The sequence below is a fragment of the Schistocerca serialis genome, chromosome 8 (genome assembly GCF_023864345.2).
Source record: "Schistocerca serialis cubense isolate TAMUIC-IGC-003099 chromosome 8, iqSchSeri2.2, whole genome shotgun sequence".
In the NCBI taxonomy this organism is placed as follows: domain Eukaryota; kingdom Metazoa; phylum Arthropoda; class Insecta; order Orthoptera; family Acrididae; genus Schistocerca; species Schistocerca serialis.
In genome coordinates, this window is record NC_064645.1 from 264651534 (window position 1) to 264676156 (window position 24623).

At 41.8% G+C, this 24623-nt stretch overlaps 1 protein-coding gene across 1 annotated transcript in view; it reads right to left on the reverse strand.

The window, feature by feature from the left end:
- Positions 1-8227: 8227 nt before the first annotated feature.
- The window catches only part of LOC126416581 (uncharacterized), a 671456-nt gene continuing 655060 nt past the window's right edge, over positions 8228-24623 (reverse strand). The window contains exon 6 of the mRNA XM_050084331.1: positions 8228-11996. Within this exon, the coding sequence (XP_049940288.1) occupies positions 11896-11996 (101 nt within the window). The 3' untranslated portion in view covers positions 8228-11895. The remainder of the gene's footprint in view (positions 11997-24623) is intronic.

Consider the following 24623-nt stretch of genomic DNA (forward strand, 5'->3'; position numbering starts at 1 on the left):
GCACTCAATTCAACAAAACCCGACGGTTTAATATCACAGAATGGGCAAATGATCAGCGAACGTGAACAGTTCAAATTTTTAGGTGTTCAGATAGATAGTAAACTGTCGTGGAAAGCCCACATTCAGGATCTTGTTCAAAGACTTAAAAATGCCATTTTTACTATTCGAACGGTATCTGAAGTTAGTGATCATTCAAAACGAAAATCAGTCTACTTTGCCAACATTCATTCGCTTATGTCGTATGGTATATTTTGGGGTAACTCTAAATTCTAAAAGGATATTTTTGGCTCAGAAACGGGCGGTTCGTGCAATAAGTGGTGTAAGTTGGCGAACCTCTTCTCGACCCACGTTTACTAGTCTGGGTATTTTGACATTAGCCTCTCAATATATATATATTCTTTATCGTCATGTCTTGTTAACAATATCAGCTTATTCCCATGAATAAGCAGCTTTCACTCAGTTAATACCCGGCAGAAATCCAACCTGGGTTTGGATCGGACTTCCTTATGTGCAGAAAGGTGTGCAGTATGCTGCTGCATCCATTTTCAGTAAGCTACCACAAGAATACAAAAATCTTAACAGTAATCTACGCGTTTGCAGATCGAAACTGAAGAGTTACCTCTTGGGTCACTCCTATTCTGTCGAGGAGTTCCTTGGAAAATTGTGCTGATTCTTGTTGTATTGTTGATTGCTTCTACTTAAACTTACGGCTTGCCTTTCTTTGGATTCATAAACATTTTTTATTTGTTATTACTTTTACGTTGTAATTTTTTTTCATGTACTGACACGTTCCATGATCTTGCAGATTTGCTCCTCAACGTGGTAGTACTAAACTTGACGTATAAATAAATAAAACCTACCTTCATTACAATTTTCTGCATTCAGTTGTATGTACATTTAAATAAGAAGCCTCTTTGAAAGCGGGCTGCACTTGGGTATGGACGAGGGGATGTGCTGCAGGGAAATAAAACCAACAGGGAAGTAGACCCTAGCGGTATTTGCAAAAGCCCTCCCCCCCCCCCCCCCCAAAAAAAATATGCGAAGGACGACACCAGTCAGTCAGGCCGGAGAGTGCTTTGAAGGAAAACGCCCTGCGACTTTGCAAAGGATGTGCCGGTACAACAGACTATTTCTAGCGAGCTGTGTGTGGTTGAGACATGCATTCCATTTGTGTCAGAGTCCTGGAAGAACTTCTGCTAAGAAACCAACTGCAGACAGACAAAATTCACCGAAAAATCACCGAAAAATACAGACTGTCAACTTATCTTAGCATGTGGAATGGTAAGAGAAAGTTTAGGGCGCCTTAGAAGATAATGAGACACCGATTCGATGCTCAGATGCCGCATAGACAATGTTTAAAGAACGTAGAATGGCTACCTTTGGTGAACGTAAATAATTTATAAGTAGGAGTAAGGAATATGGCTGTGCTTACGGAAGGCCACCCTTATTGGCTAGCACACTGACGTAGACTGAGAGAGGGAGAGAGTATGACAGTTTTGGAATGCCACGTGTGACGAAATTTGCAACTGAAATTGGGGCTAGAGACCAGTGTCTTGTAAAACAACTTCTTATTGGTCGGCACTCACAGTATTTATCATTCAGCCGACGCTGAAAAACGCAGAAAACAGAGTCTTCTTTGTAGGAAGTGCACTTCTTACTTCAGCGTCCTACTCGGCAGACTTCACTTCTAGACAACTTCTCCAGGCTCGTCTTGGACGATGGGCTCTCATCCTGCTGAGCTGAGGGTAGACACAGGTTGTTGATACAGAGCCAGTGACTGGTTTGCTGTCACTTTAGCCAGTATTGTGAGCTCCAGCCGCAACAGCGAGGTGAATTGTAGGGGAATTTGAATCATTTACAGCGATATTCAGTAATTTCTGTCTCCATTCTCAAGACATATGCAGCAAGAGGCGTAACGTACTTTCAGCTCTGGCAGTAGATGTACACGCATATCCTTGTGTAGCATTTTATGTCTCTACAGGGTGTCTTTTTTCCATCGCGTACAAACTCTACGGATTGTCCGATGAGAGGATACGGTACAAAAAATATCTAATAAACTTATGACCGGAAACGTATGGCTTTTATGCTAGAGTCCGTTTATTTAATCATACATTGTTACAGAGACTGCGGTCTAACACTCGATTTACCATGCAGCCACAGTTACAGCATGCATGGTTTCTTCCTAGAGGGTGGTACTGTTCCTCATACGTCATTCCCTAACGCCTTCTCCTGTCATAGTAATTGGTAATGATGTGTCCTACTCTCTTCTCTTGCTGACCCACCTTGTAGTGGAAGTGATACAGCGTTGTACACAGTGGTTTCGTATTCGAATCGAGAGCTTGCCGACATGGTGTTCACTTACCGGAAAGGCAAATGGCAACGGGCGGCGGGCAGCAAGGTCGTATCAGTAGGCCTATCCTCGCCGACAGCAACTATGGCAATCAATGTTTGCAACAGTGTTTCGCAGTTTGTCTGTCGTTTCAGAAAGCAGGAAATCATGAAGGAGGTATCCGAAATGTTCGGACACCATAATCGGAAGAAAATGTGATTAACGCTGTGGAAGGAGACTGCCATGTCAATACCATGCAGTTGGCCGGCCAGTACAGGATAAGCCAGACGGCTATGTGGAACATAGTTATCATCCGTATCCCCTGCTGGAAGAAGTGCCGTTGATGATTCTAAGTATTATGTGGGTGCTTCATGATGGTGCTCAAGCCCACTTCCCCGTTAACGTCCAGTCGCATCTCAGCCGTGTCTTCCCTGGTCGATGGATCTAACGGGAGGGTCCAGTTGCATGGCCTGCTCGTTCACCAGATCTCAGCCCACGCGATTTCAGGTTATGAGGCCATCTCAAAAGTATCGTGTCTGCAGAGGCCATTCCAGATGTGGATTCGTGCTGCCTTTCACTGTTCAAGTGCAGCCTGGCCGTTGTGAACATATAAGACAGAACATGGGTTGAGGCGTCATGGAAACCATTTTCAACAGACACTGTAACCGTGGCTGCATGATACAGCGCGTATTAGCCCCTAGGCTCTGCAAGAACGTGCGATTGAATAAATGGTCTCTAGCTTACAAACCATGGATTTCCGTGCATAAGATCATTAGACCTTTTTTGTTTTGTGTTCTCTCCTCGATCAATCCCCAGAGTTTGTACACGGTGAAAAAAAAATCATCCAGCATGTATTAACCTTCAGCAAATCACTGTACAACGTCCGTGAATGTAAATATTTTATGCAGACTCGTGTTCATTTGAATCGCATTCCAGATACCTTGCCAAGGGATTAGCTTGTTCAGTTATTGTTAGACCATTTGTTTTGATTTTACTTGTAGTAAACTGAATACATTGAGATCCTTGTCTAATTTCGTTGTCAAATGAGCTCCTTTATCACAATTTGGCGAGTAACGTTTAGTTCATATCCGATATACAGGACAAAGTTAAAATTTTCAAATAAAGATTCAATTAAAATGCCACACCAGTCTCTCACACACATCGAAACCTTACATTAGTATTACCAAATGTTATTCGTGACGTAAGCGTTGGTTACAATGGAAAATGAAGTGAGGAGCCAGTCAAAAAATATATTGATCCAGTGGTAAACAAGAGGATTATTTTTAGTCGTAGTGTAAAAGTGTACAGCTGTGTGACTCAAGTATTGCTTTGTGACAACAGTGTTCTCCATCTTTTTATTCTTAAATATTGTCGCTCTGGTGATTATCAACACAGAGTTTTGGTGCAGTGTGTTCTTGCATATCGCTGCCATTAGTGATGGAAGCTGCAAGTATGTGCATTACACAAGAACTAGTCAGAAAGCAATTTTGTTGGTAGCTGGAAGAACATGTTTGTCGATATCTTAAAACATTGTGTTACTGGTAATAAATCTGAAGAGATGACTGACTAAAGTTGATATAAATAAGTAATATGTGTAGATAATTCTGCATTTGTGTTAAATATACAACCATTTGTATGTGAAAAAGATATTTCCATAGATTATAGAGGTACCTTTGTGATGGTACATATGGGGCTATTCGATAGGTAAGGAATGATCGATCGCGAAATGGAAACCACAGTGAAAACCAAACTGTTTTGCTCACAACAGTTAGCTACACCTTCCAGCTACTTCTCTGCACCTTCGCCGCTCCGACTTAGACATATGTCATAGTTTCCAATATCCTCGTCATAGAAGACAGCCTCCTGTGCTTTCCGACACTTCTAAAAGCTGGACTGCAATTCGCTTTGTGTGCAAAATGTTGGCTTTATAGACAGTGTTTCATTTAATCAGAGATGAAAATCAGAGGGAAGCAAGTCCGAGCTGCTTGGTGGTGTAATATTAGTAATTTTCGCCTCACAAACATTAATATACGCTCAATAGTAAACGCCTGATGGCCTAAAGTTATCGAACAATTGTAATGTAAAAGAAATGAACCATCGCATAGCAGCGACAGAATCTATTATCCTTTACCTTTGCCGTTCTTGCGCGGTGCCAGTAAATCTCTATGTACATGTATCGATTAATGGTGTAAAAAAGGATACTGTTGTTTCAAGACAAATGAGGCTTTTGGCGCCTCACCTTTTACTGTTTGTATTCCATGAGAGGCGGACGCGGACTTGCTGCGTTCCACAACTGTATTTTATATTCTATGTGTAAATATTGAGTGAAAATGCTAAATATTATTTCTTTTACAGTCAGAAAGCATGTAGTTTCTGGTAACTGATTACGAACAGACAGCATCAAGAGGACATTTTGACTGTTATGTATAAAGTATTTAACCACTATGGTCATCTATTGTAATTTAATGTGAAAAGGTACGTAGCATTAAAAAAATCGTGTGTTAAAGATAAGTGTGCTTGTTTTCGTAAATTAACCTTGATGATTCCATCTCCTTATTTAACTGAATGATAATTATTTTTGTGTTACTTCATCATAAGAAATTACGATCACGCTGATGGGCCGAGCGCAGCATGAGGCAGAAGGAACATTATCGTTTTCCTATTATTTCTGAACCAACTTTTTCGTGTAGTGTTGCATTTATTTTAAAGTCTATAAATCTTCTGGTCCCTTAGTGTTGATCCGGGTATGACTACATCGCGACTATAAAAATGCACAGAAATGATAATGTTTCTTCCGAGCGATCTCAAATATATATATCAATATGCTGCTCTTATTCAGGTATTTAATGGTCAACGTATGTTCGACATTAAAAAAAGTAACAATTCTTTTTATTTTTGTCCCCCAAGAGTAACGCTACAGTGGACGACCAAACACTTCCCATCAGAAACGCTTCAGAAGTGTCCTCATTCCCCTGCAGGGTGTGGCCATGAAGGAAATGCATGTCAGTTACGTTATGTGGAGCTGCATGAATTCAGGTGAAGTCTCACGGCAGACACCCATACTCCACGGGACACTCTATTTTCTAGGCATCATTACGCACACACTGTGGCCTCAGAACTGAGAAGGATGACCTGACGCTATCTCCAGGCATACTGCAGACACTGCCAGACGCATGCTTGCGTCATCGTAATTTTACTGTGGTTACCACTCTGTGGCCGATCGTTCCTCACTTTCCGAAGAGCCCTCGCACATGTACAGAACTAAATGTGACAGTTTAAGCTGCAGTAAACAAGTCTCATTAACGGACTTAGATATATATCTGAATGGTTTAGAGTATATTTTGTTATGTGTAAGTGCTCTGACATGTTTCTTTTCTCATAGGGTTGCATTGAACTAATGTATAAACAAGTGTGTAAAAGTTTTAACTATGATGGTTAATGTAGTTTACTTTTCCGTTATTATTTTGTTTCAGTGAAGATAGATATATAATTTCAAAAATAAATCTCACCTAATTGACAAACTTTGTGACAAAAGTTTTTCTGTGTATGGATGAAACAAAACTCATAAAACTGGGCAAATCTGTAATAAAGACAATTAGGTCGGCCCATCTTTGTGACAGATAAATTCAACTGTACCTCTCCTGTCTCACATGAAATGTCACGACGTTGTCTTGAGCTGGGATGTTAGAATTAGTATTCCATATTGCGAATGAGTCACTGCACATAAAATGGATAAAGGTTATACAATTCCATACACGTGGAAACGAAATGTCGTAATAGAAATTTGTATGAGGCTTTGATACAAAAATTGTTAAAAGTACGATAATGTTACCGAGATCGAGAAGTATTGTAAATTTTCTTCCTACTGAGGCTGCCATTGCACTCCACGTAGAGTGATCATTTTTATTTTCCATACTAGCCTGTAGTTGGTTTCCTAGACGATAAGTTTCAAAACATTACATCTGCACCGCAGTTTGCGATTGTTCTAACGAATTCTGCCACATGCCGCAGAGCATAGGGAAACAATCATTTCCATAAGAGCACCATGGGGTTCTGAGACTGGTTTTGTTACGATCCTTTGATCCACTCCATACGGCAGAAATTTGTGCATTTAGTGAACGTGTTTGAACGTCTCTTGTTGTTGATGTGACTTTTCCCATCTGTGTCCTTGGGGAGTTGAGGACAGACCACTTTCGTGCGGTAAATTTTTACAATTGAAGAAGTGGATTAAGCGAATCTAGCACGCTTTCTCTCTTAATAAAATGCTTTTGATGAAGTTATATCTCCATGAAGTTCAGTTTTAAGGTGTTTCTGCTTCGAAGAAGTACTGATTGGTTGAGGTAGGAGTGGGCTCCAGTGACAGCTGTGATGCAGGGAGAGAGAGAGAGAAAAAAAAATGAAACAGAGAGGCACTTAAAGAGTGATACCTGAGATGCTGCATAGACCGCGGTGAAATTCTTGCATGACTGACTTCCAGCTAAGAATATTCTATCCCGAGGATGTTACACTTTTGTTACAGATGAACAATTCAGCACGCTTTTAGAATGGTTCGAAGAAATAATAGCGGATTTCAGAAATGGAAAAGAAGATTTTTTTGCGTTATTATTGACGATGAAAGCTGGATTGACAGTTCGATCCAGAAATTAAGTTCACCGTCAATGGTATTGGATCTCGCCAAATAGATATTCACAAGCAGAGGAATCCATAAGTATTGAAAAGGTAATTTGGGAAACTTTTACCTCGGAAAGTGGTGTGGTTGCAACTACTTCTCAGGAAGAGCAGAGGACTGTCACTACGTAGTGGTAACAGTGATTGATCAACTAAGAGTTTTCGAGAATTTTCTCTAACAGCAGCTAACGTTAGCCTTCTGTTTATGAAGTCCACAAAACTCAGATTCATGGCTCATGATTCACATAATCGGTAACTAGAGTAGTGAAATTATTCCCCCGAAGAATAATATTGGAATACGCATCGAATCTCACGGAAATTGCTTTATAGAAAATATGATGATAAAAATCGTTTAAGTTATTTACATTTTGTACATCACAAATATTTCGGAATGATCATAGCGACAAAGCGACGTCATGAACCAGAGTCAATGTCATGTTCTATGTGCGCTAATCACAGTTGCTCTCTCTCTCTCTCTCTCTCTCTCTCTCTCTCTCTCTCACACACACACACACACACACACACACACTCGCACACGCGCAAACACACACACGAATGTATATGGAAAAACACCACTGTGATTGCATAATAGTAACAAATTTGATTCAAAAAATACGTGCCACGCATTTACAATATAATGGTTTCTGTGTGCGTATATATGTGTTGTTGGTTCAGTTTCAGAGTTTGATTTTTGGTTAGACGGAGAATCTTTCCTGTCAGTTAGCGCCATTGTCACCCTTTTTTGTATACGTAAGTGCCTTTTTTTCCATCCTTCGCATTACGCTTTAAATTATGTCACCTATAAGTGGAATAGTACTTTGGTTCACAGATGGAAGGGAGGCGATACACAGCCTATAAACTTGTTTTTCCACTTTTATATGGGCTTATAATGATCTAAATATAAATAGTGTCAGGGTGACACTGAAACTTTATTGTTAAGAGATCAGTTTATAAAATTTAGGCAGTATCAGATGGAAGGCAGGTAAGTACTACCTGAAAATAGTAGATTTTATAACCTCTATTTTGATAGAGCTTCTACAGTTAACTCAATTTTCATCAATGGTACAACTGTTTTTATACCATACTTCGTGAAAAGCAAGTGCTTCCAATGTACATATCATATACGTTTTACGTTTTCTCATCTAAAGCCTTAGAAATTACTGGAAATGTCCCTGGTTTGATCGGAGGAGCAGAGGATAAGGTAAATTATTTTTACAGTTTTAGATAAAAGAGGTTTAATACACACTTTAATGCTCACATGTTAGAGGCGTCAAGCACGGCATTACTATAGTTCTCTAATTCCTAGTCGAAAGCATGGTTTCCATATGTACAGTAAATCAGAAGCTGATGAAAAATATCCATACAAACAATCCGTGGAAAAAGTTTCTTAATTTTTATTTACATGACGTTATAGAAATAAAAATCTTTGACACCACATTTATATACTCAAATACTTCTAATAACAAGAGAAACCCATTAAGGCAAGGCTAGTCACACTCTAGCCAAACAGCCGTTGAAAGAAATAAATGACACATATTCAGTAATATATATAGTTATAATTCAAGGTTAATGAACAGGTAGCTATGACTTTCACATTGATATGTTTACATCGTATCACAGAGAAACATATTTTCACAATACGTTCTCGAATATAAATAATTTTTATATCCACATAAACTAACAATGATAAAATTTATACAAAACATAAACACATTTATGTGGACGATTTTTGCTTACTAATATTTATCTCTTATGTATATATGTCTTCCAGTGTACTGTGGGGCGCTCATGATCACGCAGTTGTGGTTTTTAATATAGATTTTTCTTTAAAAAATAATAAATAAGGTGTCATTATCAAATACTAACATTGTACACATAAAGATTTGGGACTCAGCGCGTCCGCCTAATGCCAGATATTACCTATTAGGGGTGTTACGTAAGTCTGTTTTGCAGTTTATTCCTAAAACAGTGCTGGCATAGCTCTCCGCGACAACTGTGCACATTGCCTTGCAGATATGTGCAGAGTGTGCCACTCAAAATGCCACAAGTCAGTTGATAATTTGGCTTTGATGCTCCTCTGTGTTAATGAGTGACTCGAGGAGAATAATGAAACGAAATCGATTCACAGAGTACGCTACTCTCTGCTACTCAAATAACCGATATCTAGTTCACTCACCTCTTTTATTCTTACCTTAAGAAAGTTCATAAATGTTATAAAAATAATTAACCTGCCATTCTGACAAGCAATTTTCATATAAGATATGTATTAGTTTACAGGAAGACATTAGTGCCTGAAATGCATGATGAGTTGCTTAATCTTACCAGAAAGAGTCTGGTTCGTAAGTTTCTGTAAACTATAGGAACAACGCCTGCAAATATAGTCTAATGACACCTGAATCAAATAATGATATCTGCACACACCAAAGCACCCTGAGCTCAATATTTCACATGAATATTTCAATTAAAATTACATGGAAATAAACTTTACACAAGCACTCTATTCCACTACTCTGTTCAAAACATGCGTTGTTCATACGTAAGTCCAAATACTGTAGTAGTTAGTGAAGTAACACGCGGTTGCTGAAGTAAATAGCAGAAACAGAAGACATAATCTATAATTTTCCTTTACGAAGCGAGTAAATTTTTCGTTCTGCATTTTTTTCCTGTTACCAGATTCTATGGAAAAGATGGGTGATATGTTTTACCATTTGCGCAGTGATGTTATGGACCATGAATACACCAATTCTTGCTTACGTTATGACCTTCAAATCGATACACAATTTTAAAAAAAAACCGTTACCTGCGGGCTAAAAATGACATCGCCGTCTTCACAACAAATAATTATTTTGTTCACAAGAGAACCACGCTTACTCGTTACAACCGATTTTGCCCATATTTATGGTATAGACAGCTCTTACATAGAATGAAAATGAGGATAATGTGAGACACAGATGTAAGCGAAGTTTGCCGCCAGCGTTTGGAGTAGCGGAAAGACATTAGATCAGCAGTCAGGGGTTGAGAACGGACGCGGTAGCGTTTTCATTTCTTTACTTCAACTTTTATGTTACTTACACTGCAAATAAACCGAAATAATGCTCAAAAATTGTCTTTATTAATATTTCAAGAAAAATATGAAAAGGAAGCGCCAAGGAAAATTTTGGCTCGCATATAAATTTCCAGCAAGAAACCGTAAGGCGTACTCGAGAACTTTGTTACAACATTAGATACTTTTACTATTTTATAGCTGATGTTTTACAAGTGCTGGGTTAATGTTCAACTTAACAACAGGGAAAGTAGTAACTTTCGCGGTATTTTGCACAGTTAGAGAAGCTGCATTCTACAATTACGTATTTATTTAAAGTTTCTGTAGAAAAACAAACTTGGTTTACATTCATGAAAGTTTCTCCCTCATAGCAAGTTTGTCAGCAAACCACGTGTAATGCGTAATTTCGCAAAATATTGGCGAAGTTATCTAGTCTGTAGAATGGAATGTATTTTGATGCAGTTTTCTTGGGATGTGGTTTCTCTTCCTCCCTCGCTAAGGAAAGAGCAGTTTTAAACTTTTTGATCGAATTCTTTACCTGACAATAAAAATTCACACCGCAAGATTGCACTAGCGGAATGCACTTAGGGGAAACACTTTAGTACTTCACGACGGCATACGGCATCCCTTCTTCGTGTGGTTGTTTGCCCTCCTATTTTGTGAAAATATCAATAGAAACATCATATTGAGCATTATTTCAGTTTATCTGCAGTATGTACTAACTAAACAGAAAAATAAACTATGTATAGGGACTCGACGCCAGAGCTCTGGGATTAACGTTGTGTAATTTTCTGCTGTGGTAACTGGTGCCTGGACTCCTTTTGTCATACAAATGGTTCATGCCTCGTCTGAGTCGCACCAAAAATTCCACTTTCTTCTAAACGCATGGTCAAATGGAGTTCGTACTTCTGTTACTTTAATTACTGCCCAAGCCCTGCATATACGACAAATCTGGGCAAAATCAGTGGGGACTAGCAGAAGCGGTCAGCTTGTAAGTAGCTAACTGGTACATTCCGTCTACGATCATAAGAAAGTTCATAAAATGGTGACGTGTTGCACAAAAGTGAGAAACGTTTTGTTTCGTGACAACATTTAGCAACATATGAAATAACTGCAACCGATCAAGCGTATGTAAAACTGGTATGGTTCATTGACGTGTCAACTGACACTAATATGCGAAAAAGAGGAAGTGTGTGGTGTAAAAGATGGCATGACTGTATGTGACCTACGGACAGAAAAGTGAAGCAAAACTTTACAAAATCTTTCTCGGAATACGGCTGCTGTTATAAACCGCACGGAACTGAAATTTTCTCTGACGTTGACGACGCATTTTTTTGATTGTTCTCCGGGTTAACAACTAAAAATTACAACAGGAATTGACAGATTAAGCTCGTCTGATTAGTTCCTAACGACAGTCAGTGTTACAGAAGACAGTTTGTAGCAAAAGATATTCACATCAACAATTCTAAAAGCGACAGGCTCCGTATCGTCATGCTCGAGCAAGAAAGAATCTCACCCTTATGCAGAAACTTTTACGTATTCCTTCGGATGAGGATGTTTCTCCTTTGGAGAAATTTTATGGAACCGTGAAAGATATACCTTGTAAATGCTCAGAAGAACCACCCTTTTACTGTATATCACGCAGGAATGCTTTACATGTAAAAAGTTATGTTCTTCCCGCCGATTATTAAAATTATATAGTAAGCTCCAGTTATAAAAAAGCCGGGTATTTACATCCATCCATGTATAAATGTATACGTCTAACCACGTCTGGAAAAATACAAATAAAACGACACTTGCATCATCCAAAAGGTTCGCTAGCTATGATTGCGAGCTGCTAATTGACGTAGAGAGGTCATCGGTGTAGCAGGGCGACCAGACACAGCAAGTGCAGCGGCGAGGCCAGCAGGCAGCCGCAGCTGGCGCAGCTAGCCTGGCGGGGCACCTCCACCTCCACTGAAACACAGCAAGTTACACGTCCGTCAGCTCTGCAAATAGGTTTTTGGACAACATGGTTGTGGAGACAAGCAGTGATTAGCATGATTAATCAATAATTCAAAAACAGTCTTCATCGAATTTATTATTATTATACCGCCAACCGGTTTCAACCAGACGTAGGGGTCATCTTCTGAGCGTTTACACCATTGGTCGACTGCTGGTGGTGTCACTCCTGTCTACATAACCAGCAGTCGACCAATGGTGTAAACGCCCAGAAGATGACCCCTACGTCGGGTTGAAACCGGTTGGCGGTATAATAATAAATGCGATTAAGACTGTTTTTGAATTATTGATTCTGCAACTAGGGCTGCCAGGTCCAAAAACAGATAAGTCCACCTCACCGTCATATCTATCCCATCATTTTGCCCTAAAAGCTGGACTACCTATTTTAAACATAAATAGAGACAGCTGGGCCTTTCAACTACTTATTAACAACCAATTGCAGTCACTTCTTTCCGACATCATAATTAAAACGTACTTAAACTAAAACAATCAGTTAATAGTCTTATAATTTAGCAGTTATTACAGCAACTAAGCGCTCAGTCTTCTTAATTGACAGTCTTCTTACTAAGGTAATCTTGTTAATACACTACTGACCATTAAAATTGCTCCACCAAGAAGAAATGCAGATGATAAACGGGTATCCATTGGACAAATATATTATACTAGAACTGACATGTGATTACATTTTCACGCAATTTGGGTGCATAGATCCTGAGAAATCAGCACCCAGAGCAGCCACCTCTGGTCGTAATAACGGCCTTGATACGCCTGGCCATTGATTCAAACAGAGCTTGGATGGCGTGTAAGGTACAGCTGCCCATGCAGATTCAACAAGATACCACAGTTCATCAAGAGTAGTGACTGGTGTATTGTGAAGAGCCAGTTGCTCGGCCATCATTGACCAGACGTTTTCAGTTAGTGAGAGATCTGGAGAATGTGCTGGCCAGAACAGCAGTCGAACATATTCTGTATCTAGGAAGGCCCGTACAGGACCTGCAACATGCGGTCTTGCATTATCCTGCTGAAATGTAGGGTTTCGCAGAGATCGAATGAAGGGTATAGCCACGGGTCTTAACACATCTGAAATGTAACGTCCACTGTTGAAAGTACCCTCAGTGCGAACAAGAGGTGACCGAGACGTGTAACCAGTCGCACCCCATACCATCTCGCCGGGTGATACGCCAGTATAGCGATGACGAATACACGCTTCCAATGTGCGTTCACCGATGTCGCCAAACATGGATGCGACCATCATGATGCTGTAAACAGAACCTGGATTCATCCGAAAAAATGACGTTTTGCCATTCGTGCACCCAGGTTCGTCGTTGAGTAAGCCAGCGCAGGCGCTCCTGTCTGTGATGCAGCGTCAAGGGTAACCGCAGCCATGGTCTCCGAGCTGATAGTTCATGCTCCTGCAAACGTCGTCGAACTGTTCGTGCAGATGGTTGTTGTCTTGCAAACGTCCCCATCTGTTGACTCAGGGATCGAGACGTGGCTGCACGATCAGTTACAGCCACGCAGATAAGATGCCTAGTCATCTCGACTGCTAGCGATACGAGGCCGTTGGGATCCAGCACCGCGTTTCGTATTACCCTCCTGAACCCACGGATTCTATATTCTGCTAACAGTCATTGGATCTCATCCAATGCGAGCAGCAATGTCGCGATACGATAAACCTCAATCGCGATAGGCTACAATCCGACCTTCATCAAAGTCGGAAACGTGTTGGTACGCATTTCTCCTCCTTACACGAGGGATCACAACAACGTTTCACCAGGCAACGCCGGTCAACTGCTGTTTGTGTATGAGAAATCGTTTGGAAACTTTCCTCATGTCAGCAGGTTGTAGGTGTCGCCACCGGCGCCAACCTTGTGTGAATGCTCTGAAATGCTAATCATTTGCATATCACAGCATCTTCTTCCTGTAGGTTAAATTTCGCGTCTGTGGCACGTCATCTTTGTGGTGTAGCAATTTTAATGCCCAGTAGTGTAGTTCGGTGGCTTCTGTTTTGTAGGACATGTACGACAGAACAGACACCACACAGCTAATATTAAGAGTACCTTAGGAAGGAGAGTGACAGAACAGCGACCATATAAGTATAGGGCTTCTAAAATGTTTTGGGGCAAACTGAAGTAGTTGATAGCCAGTCCACAACGGGTTCAACTGCGATGTGGGACCTATGGTCAGGAATCCGTACTTATTGTGTTATTAACATGGACAGTGTAGCACACAACAACAACAACAAAATGTTCAAATGTGTGTGAAATCTTATGGGATTTACCTGCTAAAGTCATCAGTCTCAAAGCTTACACACTACTTAAACTAAATTATACTAAGGACAAACACACACACCCATGCCCGAGGGAGGACTCGAACCTCCGCCGGGACCAGCCGCACAGCCCATGACTGCAGCGCCTCAGACCGCTCGGCTACACAACAACAATGTAGCTCATAGTAATTATTCTAAGTGACGACCACCAGTCTCAGTGCATCATGGCAACGGTGCACGAAAGTTCTGCAGCTTTCTCTCAAAAGATCCCTGGTGTCTATTGTAACAGGAGACAGGCAGCTTTGACCCTCGCAAGCAGATCTTAAGTTTCTACTAGAGTTTGATGCTCCAGTGTCTTGACATAACCTCAGAGGGAAAATTCCGGAAGAGTGAGATCCGGCGATCGCGCGTGCCATTGGACAGGACCTCCCCATCCAGTCCAGTAATGAGCGTACGGTTCCGGTGCTAGCGGACATTAATATCGAAGCAGGCTGGTGCACCGTCGTGTTGAAACCACATCCTTTAGCGTACAAAGGGAGGTACAATCTCCAAGAAGTGTGACAGAACATCTCGCAGGAACGCCAGGTAACGTGGAGTAGTCAAATGGCGAAGCAACAAATAAGATCCTGTAAGGTGATTTTGGACAATGCCCGACCAAACGTTGACAGAAAACAGTTGCTCGTGGCCACCGATGTGCTTGGCTTGAGGACTGTCCTCACTCGAGAGATGGCTGCTGTGGTTACTGAAAAGATGGTCACGGGTGAATGAGAACTAATCCTTTAACAATACAAACTGTACGAAATTCGGCATTAAATCACTGCAGTGGATAATCCATTGACGGAAGTGACTGTGGGAGTCAAAATCCTTTGTTCTCAATGCCTGCACACGTTCTTTATGACATGGGTGTAATACATGTTGTAGCAGTACTATTCACTCCGTATCCTTCGAAGTGTGGTTTCACAGGCATGGTTATGGTTGCTTACTGCTAAGTAGTATCGGCCACACTATCAAACTCCATCTCCTCAAAATCTTATGTTCGGAAATGTGTTTGACGAGAACCTTGGCCGGCTCTCTGTGGCATGAACGACCCCGTCGGTCGTAAGTTGGCATCCACGGAGATAAACCCCTTCCAGTTACAATGATGCCTGCTGGGAAAGCGTACGTTGAACATTCATGCTACTTTACGTTCACGACTTAATCCATGCACTGTACATTAAACGCATGTCTGCCAACTCTAGTGACGAGTAATCTTCCATCTTTGACAACGTGTCACACACTGCACACAGTCACACACCTCAGCATGGACACATCACACACTGTCTCATGGAATGTACAACTGACAGTAGCGATGGCGGTGCGCATACAGCGGGTTGCCTATCTACATCTACATCTGCGTGATTACTCTGCTATTCACAGTAAAGTGCCTGGCAGAGGGTTCAATGAACCACCTTCAAGCTGTCTCTCTACGGTTCCACTCTCGAATTTTTCTGTGTGAGCCCTGATTTCTCTTATTTTATGGTGATGATCATTTCTCCCTGTGAAGAAGGATGGCAACAGAATGTTTTCGCAATCGGAGGAGGAAACTGGTGATTGAAATTTCATGAGAAGATCCTGTCGCAACGATAAACGCCTATGTTTTAATGATCTGCACTCTATGTGCATCAGTCCGGATGTTATTAGGCTTAAGTAGTTCTAACTTCTAAGGGACTGATGACCTCGCATGTTAAGTCCCATAGCGCTCAGAGCCATTTTTGGGAGTGCGGCAAAACTGCATGTACCATTGCAGTGCATGCGTTGAGACTGGCCGTAGTCTCTCTGAACAATTACCATGAACTGCATTCTTCTTAAGCAACTTATTTATTTATTTATTTATTTATGCATTTATTTTACCTGGCAAGATTAGGGCCTTCAGGCCCTCTCTTACACCTAACCAGGCATACTCAGATTCAACAAATTTCAGTGTCTACAGAAAATTAGGACATATAACATGTTATACAGTATTAATGTTAAAGAAAAAAAATAGAGATTATAAAAGTAGTACAATGATAATTATAACAATCAAAAAATAATTATAACAATCAAGAATAATAAAAATAAAAATAATAATGATAATAATAACAATAATAATGACTATGTATATGAAAGTAAACATATTTTTCTTATATGAGTGTCAGTCCTATTGCTAGTTGGGAATTTTCTCATTATATTCTTGCAGCTTGTGAGTTATTCTCATCAAGCAGAGACATAAGACGATGGAATGGGGTGAAAGAGATATAGAAGAGGTAGATAGGTTAGAGGAAGAGAAATAGAATGGTAAAATTCGAAGCTATGATGGAGAGGAGAAAGAAAAAGATGAGGGGGAGGGGGGGGGGGCACAACAATGGTGGCTATACCGTCCCTAATATGTAAGTCTTAAGTTCCCTCTTGAATGTTGAGTGGTTTTGGATAAGACGCAGATCACAGGGGAGCGCGTTCCATAGTCGTATGGCTGAGATGGAGAATGACACGGAGAAAGATTTTGTGTTATGTAAAGGTACAGCCAAGATGCTAGACGTATCCGATCTGGTATTGCGGTTGTGGAATGATGATAGGTGTTTAATGTGAGAAGATAAGTATTGGGGGCACCAGTGGCTAAGAAATCGATGAAGTAAGCACATCGTGTGGAGATCGCGTGCCTTATGTGGGCGTATCCAACCTAGCTGGGAGTGTGAAGGACTGATATGACCATACAACCGTATGTTACATACGTATCTAAGACAAGCATTCATCACTAGCTCGAGGCATCTCGAATTTTCATTATTTGTGCCATGTTGAACTACATCACAGTAGTAAAGATTAGGCAAGACTAGTGTTTGGACTAATTTTTGTTTAACATGGGTTGGAAATATTTTTCTAAATTTTTGAATTGCATGTAGGGAGGAGAGCGATTTCCGGCAAGCTGTGACTGTTTGTTCTTCCCAGTTTAGGTGTTCATCCAAGATTATTCCAAGGTCTTTTACTGTTTTTTGGTATGGTAGTTGGGTACCACTGAGGAGTATGTGAGGGACTGTTTCGCGAAAGTACCGACTGATTAACTTTGGATGAGATATAAGTATGACCTGGGATTTCTTGGGGTTTAGTTTCAGACCTAGGTTCTGTGCCCATCGAGAAACAGAGCAAAGATCTGCGTTCATACTCGCTACTGCGTCAGCAATGTTCTTGGGGCTTGCACTTATGTACAGTTGGATGTCGTCGGCATATAGATGGTAGTTGCAGGAGTGAATCACTGAAGAAATATCATTAATGTACAGTGAGAAGAGTAATGGACCAAGGACGGAGCCTTGGGGAACTCCAGAGCGCACGTTTTTCCATGATGACTTTTCCGACCCACAAATGACTTGTTGACTTCTGTTTTTGAGGTAGCTGTCGAACCAGTGTATTGCGCTGTTTGAGAAATTCAGCTGCTTCATTTTAATTAGTAATATATCAAAGTCAACTGTATCAAAAGCCTTGCTAAAGTCAAGCAGTGTTAGGATGGTAGCTTCACGTCTGTCCATAGCATGTTTAATGTCATCAGTTACTTTGATTAATGCAGTTGCTGTACTATGGTGCTTTCGAAAACCTGACTGATATTTGTCGTGGATGTTATGAGTTTTGAGGTAATCCGTCAGCTGTTCATGGACGATGTGTTCTAGGGCTTTAGATATTGCAGGAAGTATGCTGATCGGCCTGTAGTCACCTGGCGACTTAGGGTTGTCAGTCTTGGGTATAGGTTGAATTAAGCTTTGCTTCCACTCAGTAGGATATGTACTACTGACAAGAGACAGGTTGAAGATGTCTGTGATAACTGGAGTAATAGTGTTTACGACGTTCTTAATCATGCCAATGCTCACTCCATCATTTCCTACTGCCTCGGAAGAGATTCTCATAATTGCCTTGTGTACTGTGCCGGTAGTGACATGTTTTAGGAAAAACTCGTCTCTCGAGAGATTGATATCTTGGGGCTGGTAATTTGTCGCTGCGTGGCAGTTTACGGCTGTTGAGAAGAAATCGTTTAATTCTTCTGCAGACGCTTGATAAACAGCGTCAGATCTTCGCTTCCCTATACCGAAACTGCGCAGCTTTTTCCACAGTGCAGCAGGTTTTGATATGCCGCATACGACAGAGCGGGCATGTCTGATTTTGGCATTCCTCACGCTTTGCTTGGTTCTATTTCGGAGTTTCCTATAAGCTTCGTACGCCTCGGGAGTTGGGTTACGCTTGAAGGCCCCATGTGCAGCATCACGTTCATTCATTAACTGGCGTAATGCAGTGGTGAGCCACGGAGCGGGAGCTCTCTTTACCTTGACAGTGCGTTGAGGAGCATGTTTATCATACAGTGCAATAATTTTGCGACATAATTCCCGAATTTTTCCGTCTAAAGTCGGTTCATTGCTTATATCATGCCAAGGGATGTCTGAGCAATCCTTTTGAAGAGCGTCATGGTTAACATTTTTTAGGTTTCTGTAGGTTACCAGGTGAGATTTTTCTTTGGTAGTATGTACTGAGTAATTTAAGAAAATCACGTCATGAGCAGAGAGTCCTGGAGCTGATGTCTGATTGGCGCGAATTATTTTATCTGGTCGCTTTGTTGCTATTATATCTATGAGTGTATGGCTGTGTGGCGTGTGATGAGTTGGGTCCAGCGGTGCTAAACTCATATCATTGGAGTGGAACAGTCTCCTAAGTTTTTCTGCAGAGGGAGATTTTAACTGTAAGTCGATGTTTGTGTCGCCCATAATGATTATGTGTTCATACAGTGTCACGAGCGAGGACAGGGCAGACTGAAAGGAGGACATAGCACCGACGTTTGAAGGTTTATAGATTACTCCACTCAGCAGTTTCTGATTTGATGTATTTATTTCGAAAAACAAGAACTCTGCTTCTCCTTCGCCCTTTGCATCCGATGTGCATAGTATAGTCGGTCTCAGATCAGAGCGAATATAGGCACCCACACCACCCCCGCGTCGTGTTTCACGATCTGCCCTTAGGAGAGAGTAACCAGTGATTCGGATAGCGTCGGAAGAAATGTTTGGTTTCAACCAAGTTTCAGAGACGAGGATAATATGGAACAGCGATTGGCAGAACAGGTCACAGAACTCGTCGAAGTGAGCCGTTAGCGACTGAGCGTTCGCGTGGGCCACAAAGAGCCCGCCGCCGGAACCGGTCCGTCCCATTGTGGCCGCCTGTAGGACCGAGCGCGCTCCGTCTACCTGCTGGCCGGAAGAGGGACAAAAGCTGGATTTCGCGGGGGAAGACATATTTACAGGTGTGTCCAAGGTCGTGACTGACTCAAGCGTCTGTGGGCTAAAGGTGAAAGACAGGCTGGTGGTATCGGAGAAGGGAGCGAAAAGAAAGATGGAAAGTGGCAGTAGTGGTTACGATAAAGATAATAGTAGTAGTAGTGGTAGTGACGAGGATGAAAATAACAGATATAGAAAGGCGGTTTTAAGGAGATTCCTGTTAATGGAGAATGTTAATTCCCGTTTGACTGACAATATGAATATAAATGAGCACTTATGATAGGCAACTAAAGAAGCAATATTTATGTGAAACAATTGACTGATTTTAAATAGAGTACTTATGGTACATATAGAAATAACGAAGCAATATTTACGTAAAAAAATGAAAAGAAAGAATAAAAATTAACTTATTTTAGACAGAGTAAAATATGAGACTTTGTGTCTCGCGAGATTTCGCTCAGTCTTTCAGTTCGGACATGTTCGTCACCGTTTTCCTCCCTCCTTCCGTCTGGACTACGATCCTGCCATCCTGGGTCCATACATTTTGAAGGCCGAACTGTGTGATCGCAGTGTTCAAAACTTTTAGTCTTTCGCGCGTCATATCTTCCCTCAGGGTAACCCCACTCTTGGCGAGTTTTCTTTTCTCAGCAAACACTTCAGCTCTTTTCCGGTATGACACAAATTTAATTATTAAGGGCCTGGGTTTCATCGCACCTGGTATCCTGCGCCCAACACGGTGGCTTCTGTCAATTTCGGCCACGTCGATCTGCACGCCAAGTTTCTCACGCACGAGGCTAATGGCCAGGTCGTCGGTGTTTTCTCGATCGTTTTCAGCTACCCCGAACAAGCGCAAGCTGTTCCTTCGCTGATACTGCTCAATTTCATCGGTGGCCGCAGACAGTTTAGCTTCTAGGTCGGCGGCTTTTTTCTCTTGTGCGGCCAGGGACTTTTTAAGAGACTGGATTTCGGTGCTGTTGCGCCCGACAGACTCTAGCAGTTTGTCCATGACCGCGGCCGTCACAGAGTCCGTGATGGATTGCACTATTACGTCTAGCGTGTCTTTACTGTGGAGCGCCGCACTCACCTGGGACCGGACGAGCTCCCCGATGTCGGGAAGCGAGGCCTCACCTGCCGCCGGAGACCGGGCGCCCGCGCTGCCTGCGCCCCTGTAGCCTCGCCTGCTGCCGCTTACTCGCGCTCTTCCCATTTTTCACTCACTTATTACTCTGTGTATGTTGATGACATATACAGATATCAGCCGCCAACGGGCACTGAATTCACCGGTGGGTACCAGCGCACATGGGTATCGCATGAAACGGAAAGGCGGATCTAGCAGCCAAGGAGGAGTGTCGTGATCCTCATTTCTTCAGTGTGTCATCCACCTACATGCTATAACCCTTCAGTTGATATTCAGAGTGCTACGTCTGTGAGAGGATAAGTGGAAGGATGGGACAAAGAATGAGCTCCGTCTAGTAAGGCGCACAACGTGGCCGTGACGTACCTCTTCCAGCCACGTCGACAGGACGAGCTCCTTACTCGTATTCGCATACACCACATCCCGATGACGCATGGCTTCTTGTTTCGGCGAGAGGATCCTACACTGTGTGGTGCTTGTGGCGTGCAGATCACTGCGCGCCACATTTTACTGAACTGTGTTTTATTTTCCGATCATCGGTACCGGTCTGCCCTCTATTTTACGTAACGTTCAAACGAATGTTGATCGAGCTTAAAGTTTTATGAATTGTCGAATATTTTTCCCAAGATTTCAGGGCGAAGGTTTTAACGTGTAAACATGGTGACTGGGAGCATGGCTCACCCATGTTTTGTGTAAGTGATCAGCCAGTGACATTTCCCTGTGTCTCTCTTTTATCTCCTTACTTGTGTTCTAATCCCGTTTCCCCCCCCCCACTTCCCCCCCCCCCCCACTTCTCCCCCAACCCCCCCACATCATGAACCAAGGCCCTCGCCGTTGATTGGGAGGCTTGCGTGCCTTAGCGATACAGATATGCGTACCGTAGGTGCATCCACAACAGAGGGCTATTTGTTGACAGGCCAGACAAATGTGTGGTTCCTGAAGAGGGGCAGCAGCCTTTACAGTAGTTGCAGGAGCAACAGTCTGGATGATTGACTGATCTTACCTTGTTACATTAACCAAAACGGCCTTGCTGTGCTGGTACTGCGAACGGCTGAAAGCAAGGGGCACCTACAACCATAATTGTTTCCCGGGGCATGCAGATTTACTGTATGGTTAAATGATGAGGGCATCCTCTTGGGTAAAATATTCCGGAGGTAAAATAGTCCCACATTCGGATCTCCTGGCGGGGACTATTCAAGAGGACGTAGCTATTAGGAGAAGGAAAACTGGCATTCTACGGGTCGGAGGGTGGAATGTCAGATCCCTTAATCGGGCAGCTAGTTTGGAAAATTTAGAAAGAGAAATGGATAGGTAGAGTTAGATACAGTGAGAATTAGTGAAGTTCGGTGGCAGGGGGAAGAAGACTTCTGGTCAAGTGATAGATTATATAATGGTAAGACAGAGATTTAGGAACCAGGTTTTAAATTGTAAGACATTTACAGGTGCAGATGTGGATCTGACCACAATTTATTGGTTGTGAACTGTAGAATAAAACTGAAGAAACTGCAAAAAGGCAGGAATTTAAGGAGATAGGACCTGGATAAACTAAAAGAACCAGAGGCTGTAGAGAGTTTCAGAGAGAGCATTAGGGAACGGTTGACAAATACAGGGGAAAAAATGGGTACCTTTGAGAGATGAAATAGTGAGGGTAGCAGAGGATCAAATAGGTAAAAAGGCGAGGGTTGATAGAAATCCTTGGGTAACAAAAGAGATACTGAATTTAATTGATGAAAGGATAAAATATAAAAATGTAAGTAAATGAAGCAGGCGAAAAGGAGTTCAGACGTCTCATAAATGAGATCGACAGGAAGTGCAAAATTGCTAAGCAAGGATGGCTAGAGAACAAATGTAAGAGGCGTATATCACTAGGGGTAAGATAGACAACTACCTACAGGAAAATTAGAGAGACCTTTGGAGAAGAGAGAGTCACCTGTATGAATAGCAAGAGCGCAAACGGAAACCCAGTTCTAAGCAAAGAAGGGAAAGGAGAAAGGTGGAAGGAGTATACAGATGGTCTACACAAGGTCGATGTACTTCAGGACATTATCATGGAAATGAAAGAGAACGTAGATGAAATGGGAGATATGATACTGGGTGAAGAATGTGACAGAGCATGAAAGACCTAAGTCAAAAGAAGGCCCCCAGAGTAGACAACATTCCATTGGAATTACTAATAGCCTTGGGAGAGCCAGCCCTGACAAAACTCTACCATCTGGTGAGCAAGATGAAGGAGACAGGTGAAATTCCCTCAGATTTCAAGAAGAATATAATAATTCCAAACCCAAAGAGACCAGGTATCGACAAGTGTGAAAATTACCGAACTATCAGTTTAATGAGTCGTGGCTGCAAAATACTAACATGATTTCTTTGCACACAAATGGAAAAAGTGGTAGAAGCCGACCTGTGGGAAGATCCGTTTGGATTCCGTAGAAATGCTGGAACACGCGAGGCACTACTGACCCTACGACTTATCTTAGAAGATAAGTTAAGGAAAGGCAAACCTACGTTTCTAGCATTTGTAGACATAGAGAAAGCTTACGACAATGTTGACTGGAATACTCTCTTTCAAATTCTGAAAGGGACAAGGGTAAAATACAGGGAGAGAAAGGCTATTTACAATTTGTACAGAAACCAGATGGCAGTTATAACAGTCGAGAGGCACGAAAGGGAAGTAGTGATTGAAAAGGGAGTAAGACAGGGTTGTAGTCTATCCCCAATGTTATTCAAACTGTATATTGAGCAAGCAATAAAGGAAACAAAAGAAAAATGCGGAGTAGCAATTAAAATCCAAGGCGAAGAAATAAAAACTTTGAGGTTTGCCGCTGACATTGTAATTCTATCACAGACAGCAAAGGACCTAGAAGAGCAACTGAACGGAACGGACAGTGTCTTGAAAGGAAGATATAAGATGAACATCAACTAAAGAAAAACGAGGATAATGGAATATAGTCGAAATAAATCAGGTGATGCTTAGGGAACTAGACTAGGAAATGATACACTTAAGGTAGTAGATGAGTTTTGCTATGTGAGGACCAAAATAACTAATGATGGTCGAAGTAGAGAGGATATAAAATGTAGATTGGCTCTGGCAAGGAAAGCGTTTCTGAAGAAGAGAAATTTGTTAACATCACGTTTAGATTTAAGTGTCAGGAAGTCTTTTCTGAAAGTATTTGTATGGAATGTGACCTTGAATGGAAGCGAAACATAGACGATAAATACTTTAGACAAGAACAGAATAGAAGCTTTCGAAATGTGGTCCTATAGAAGAATGCTGAAGATTATATGGGTAGATCATTTAACTAATGAGGAGGTACTGAACAGAATTGGGAAGAAGAAGAATTTGTGGCATAACTACGCTAGTAGAACGGGTTGGTTGGTAGGACATGTTCTGAGGCATCAAGGAATCACCAGTTTAGTATTGGAGGCAGCGTGGAGGGTAAAAATCGTAGAGGGAGACCAAGAGATGAATACACTAAGCAAATTCAGAAGGATAGAGGTTGCAGTAGTTACTCGAAGATGAAGAAGCTTGCACAGGATAGAGTAGCATGGAGAGCTGCATCAAACCATTCCCTGGACTTACGACCACAACAACACAACAGTCTCATGTACAGCTAGTGTTATTCTTTCTCCGCTGCTTTAGCGAAAGTGCGATAGTGTTTGTGTGGTCAATACGAATGCGGTGAGAGTGCGATCTTATCCACATTTGTTTGTTTTAATGAGTGTAAGGGTGCTGATAGCCTCACCGTTGAGCGCCCATAAACTGCCAAACACACAAACTGAATTCAATGGTGACAAGTGAAAATTTGTATCAGACCTCTTTATGCGAGCGGCCACTTTAACCCATTCAGCTGTTGGCATCCAGAATCAGGTTAAGTTGCAAACAATGAGGGTTATGGACGGTGGACGCTACATGTATG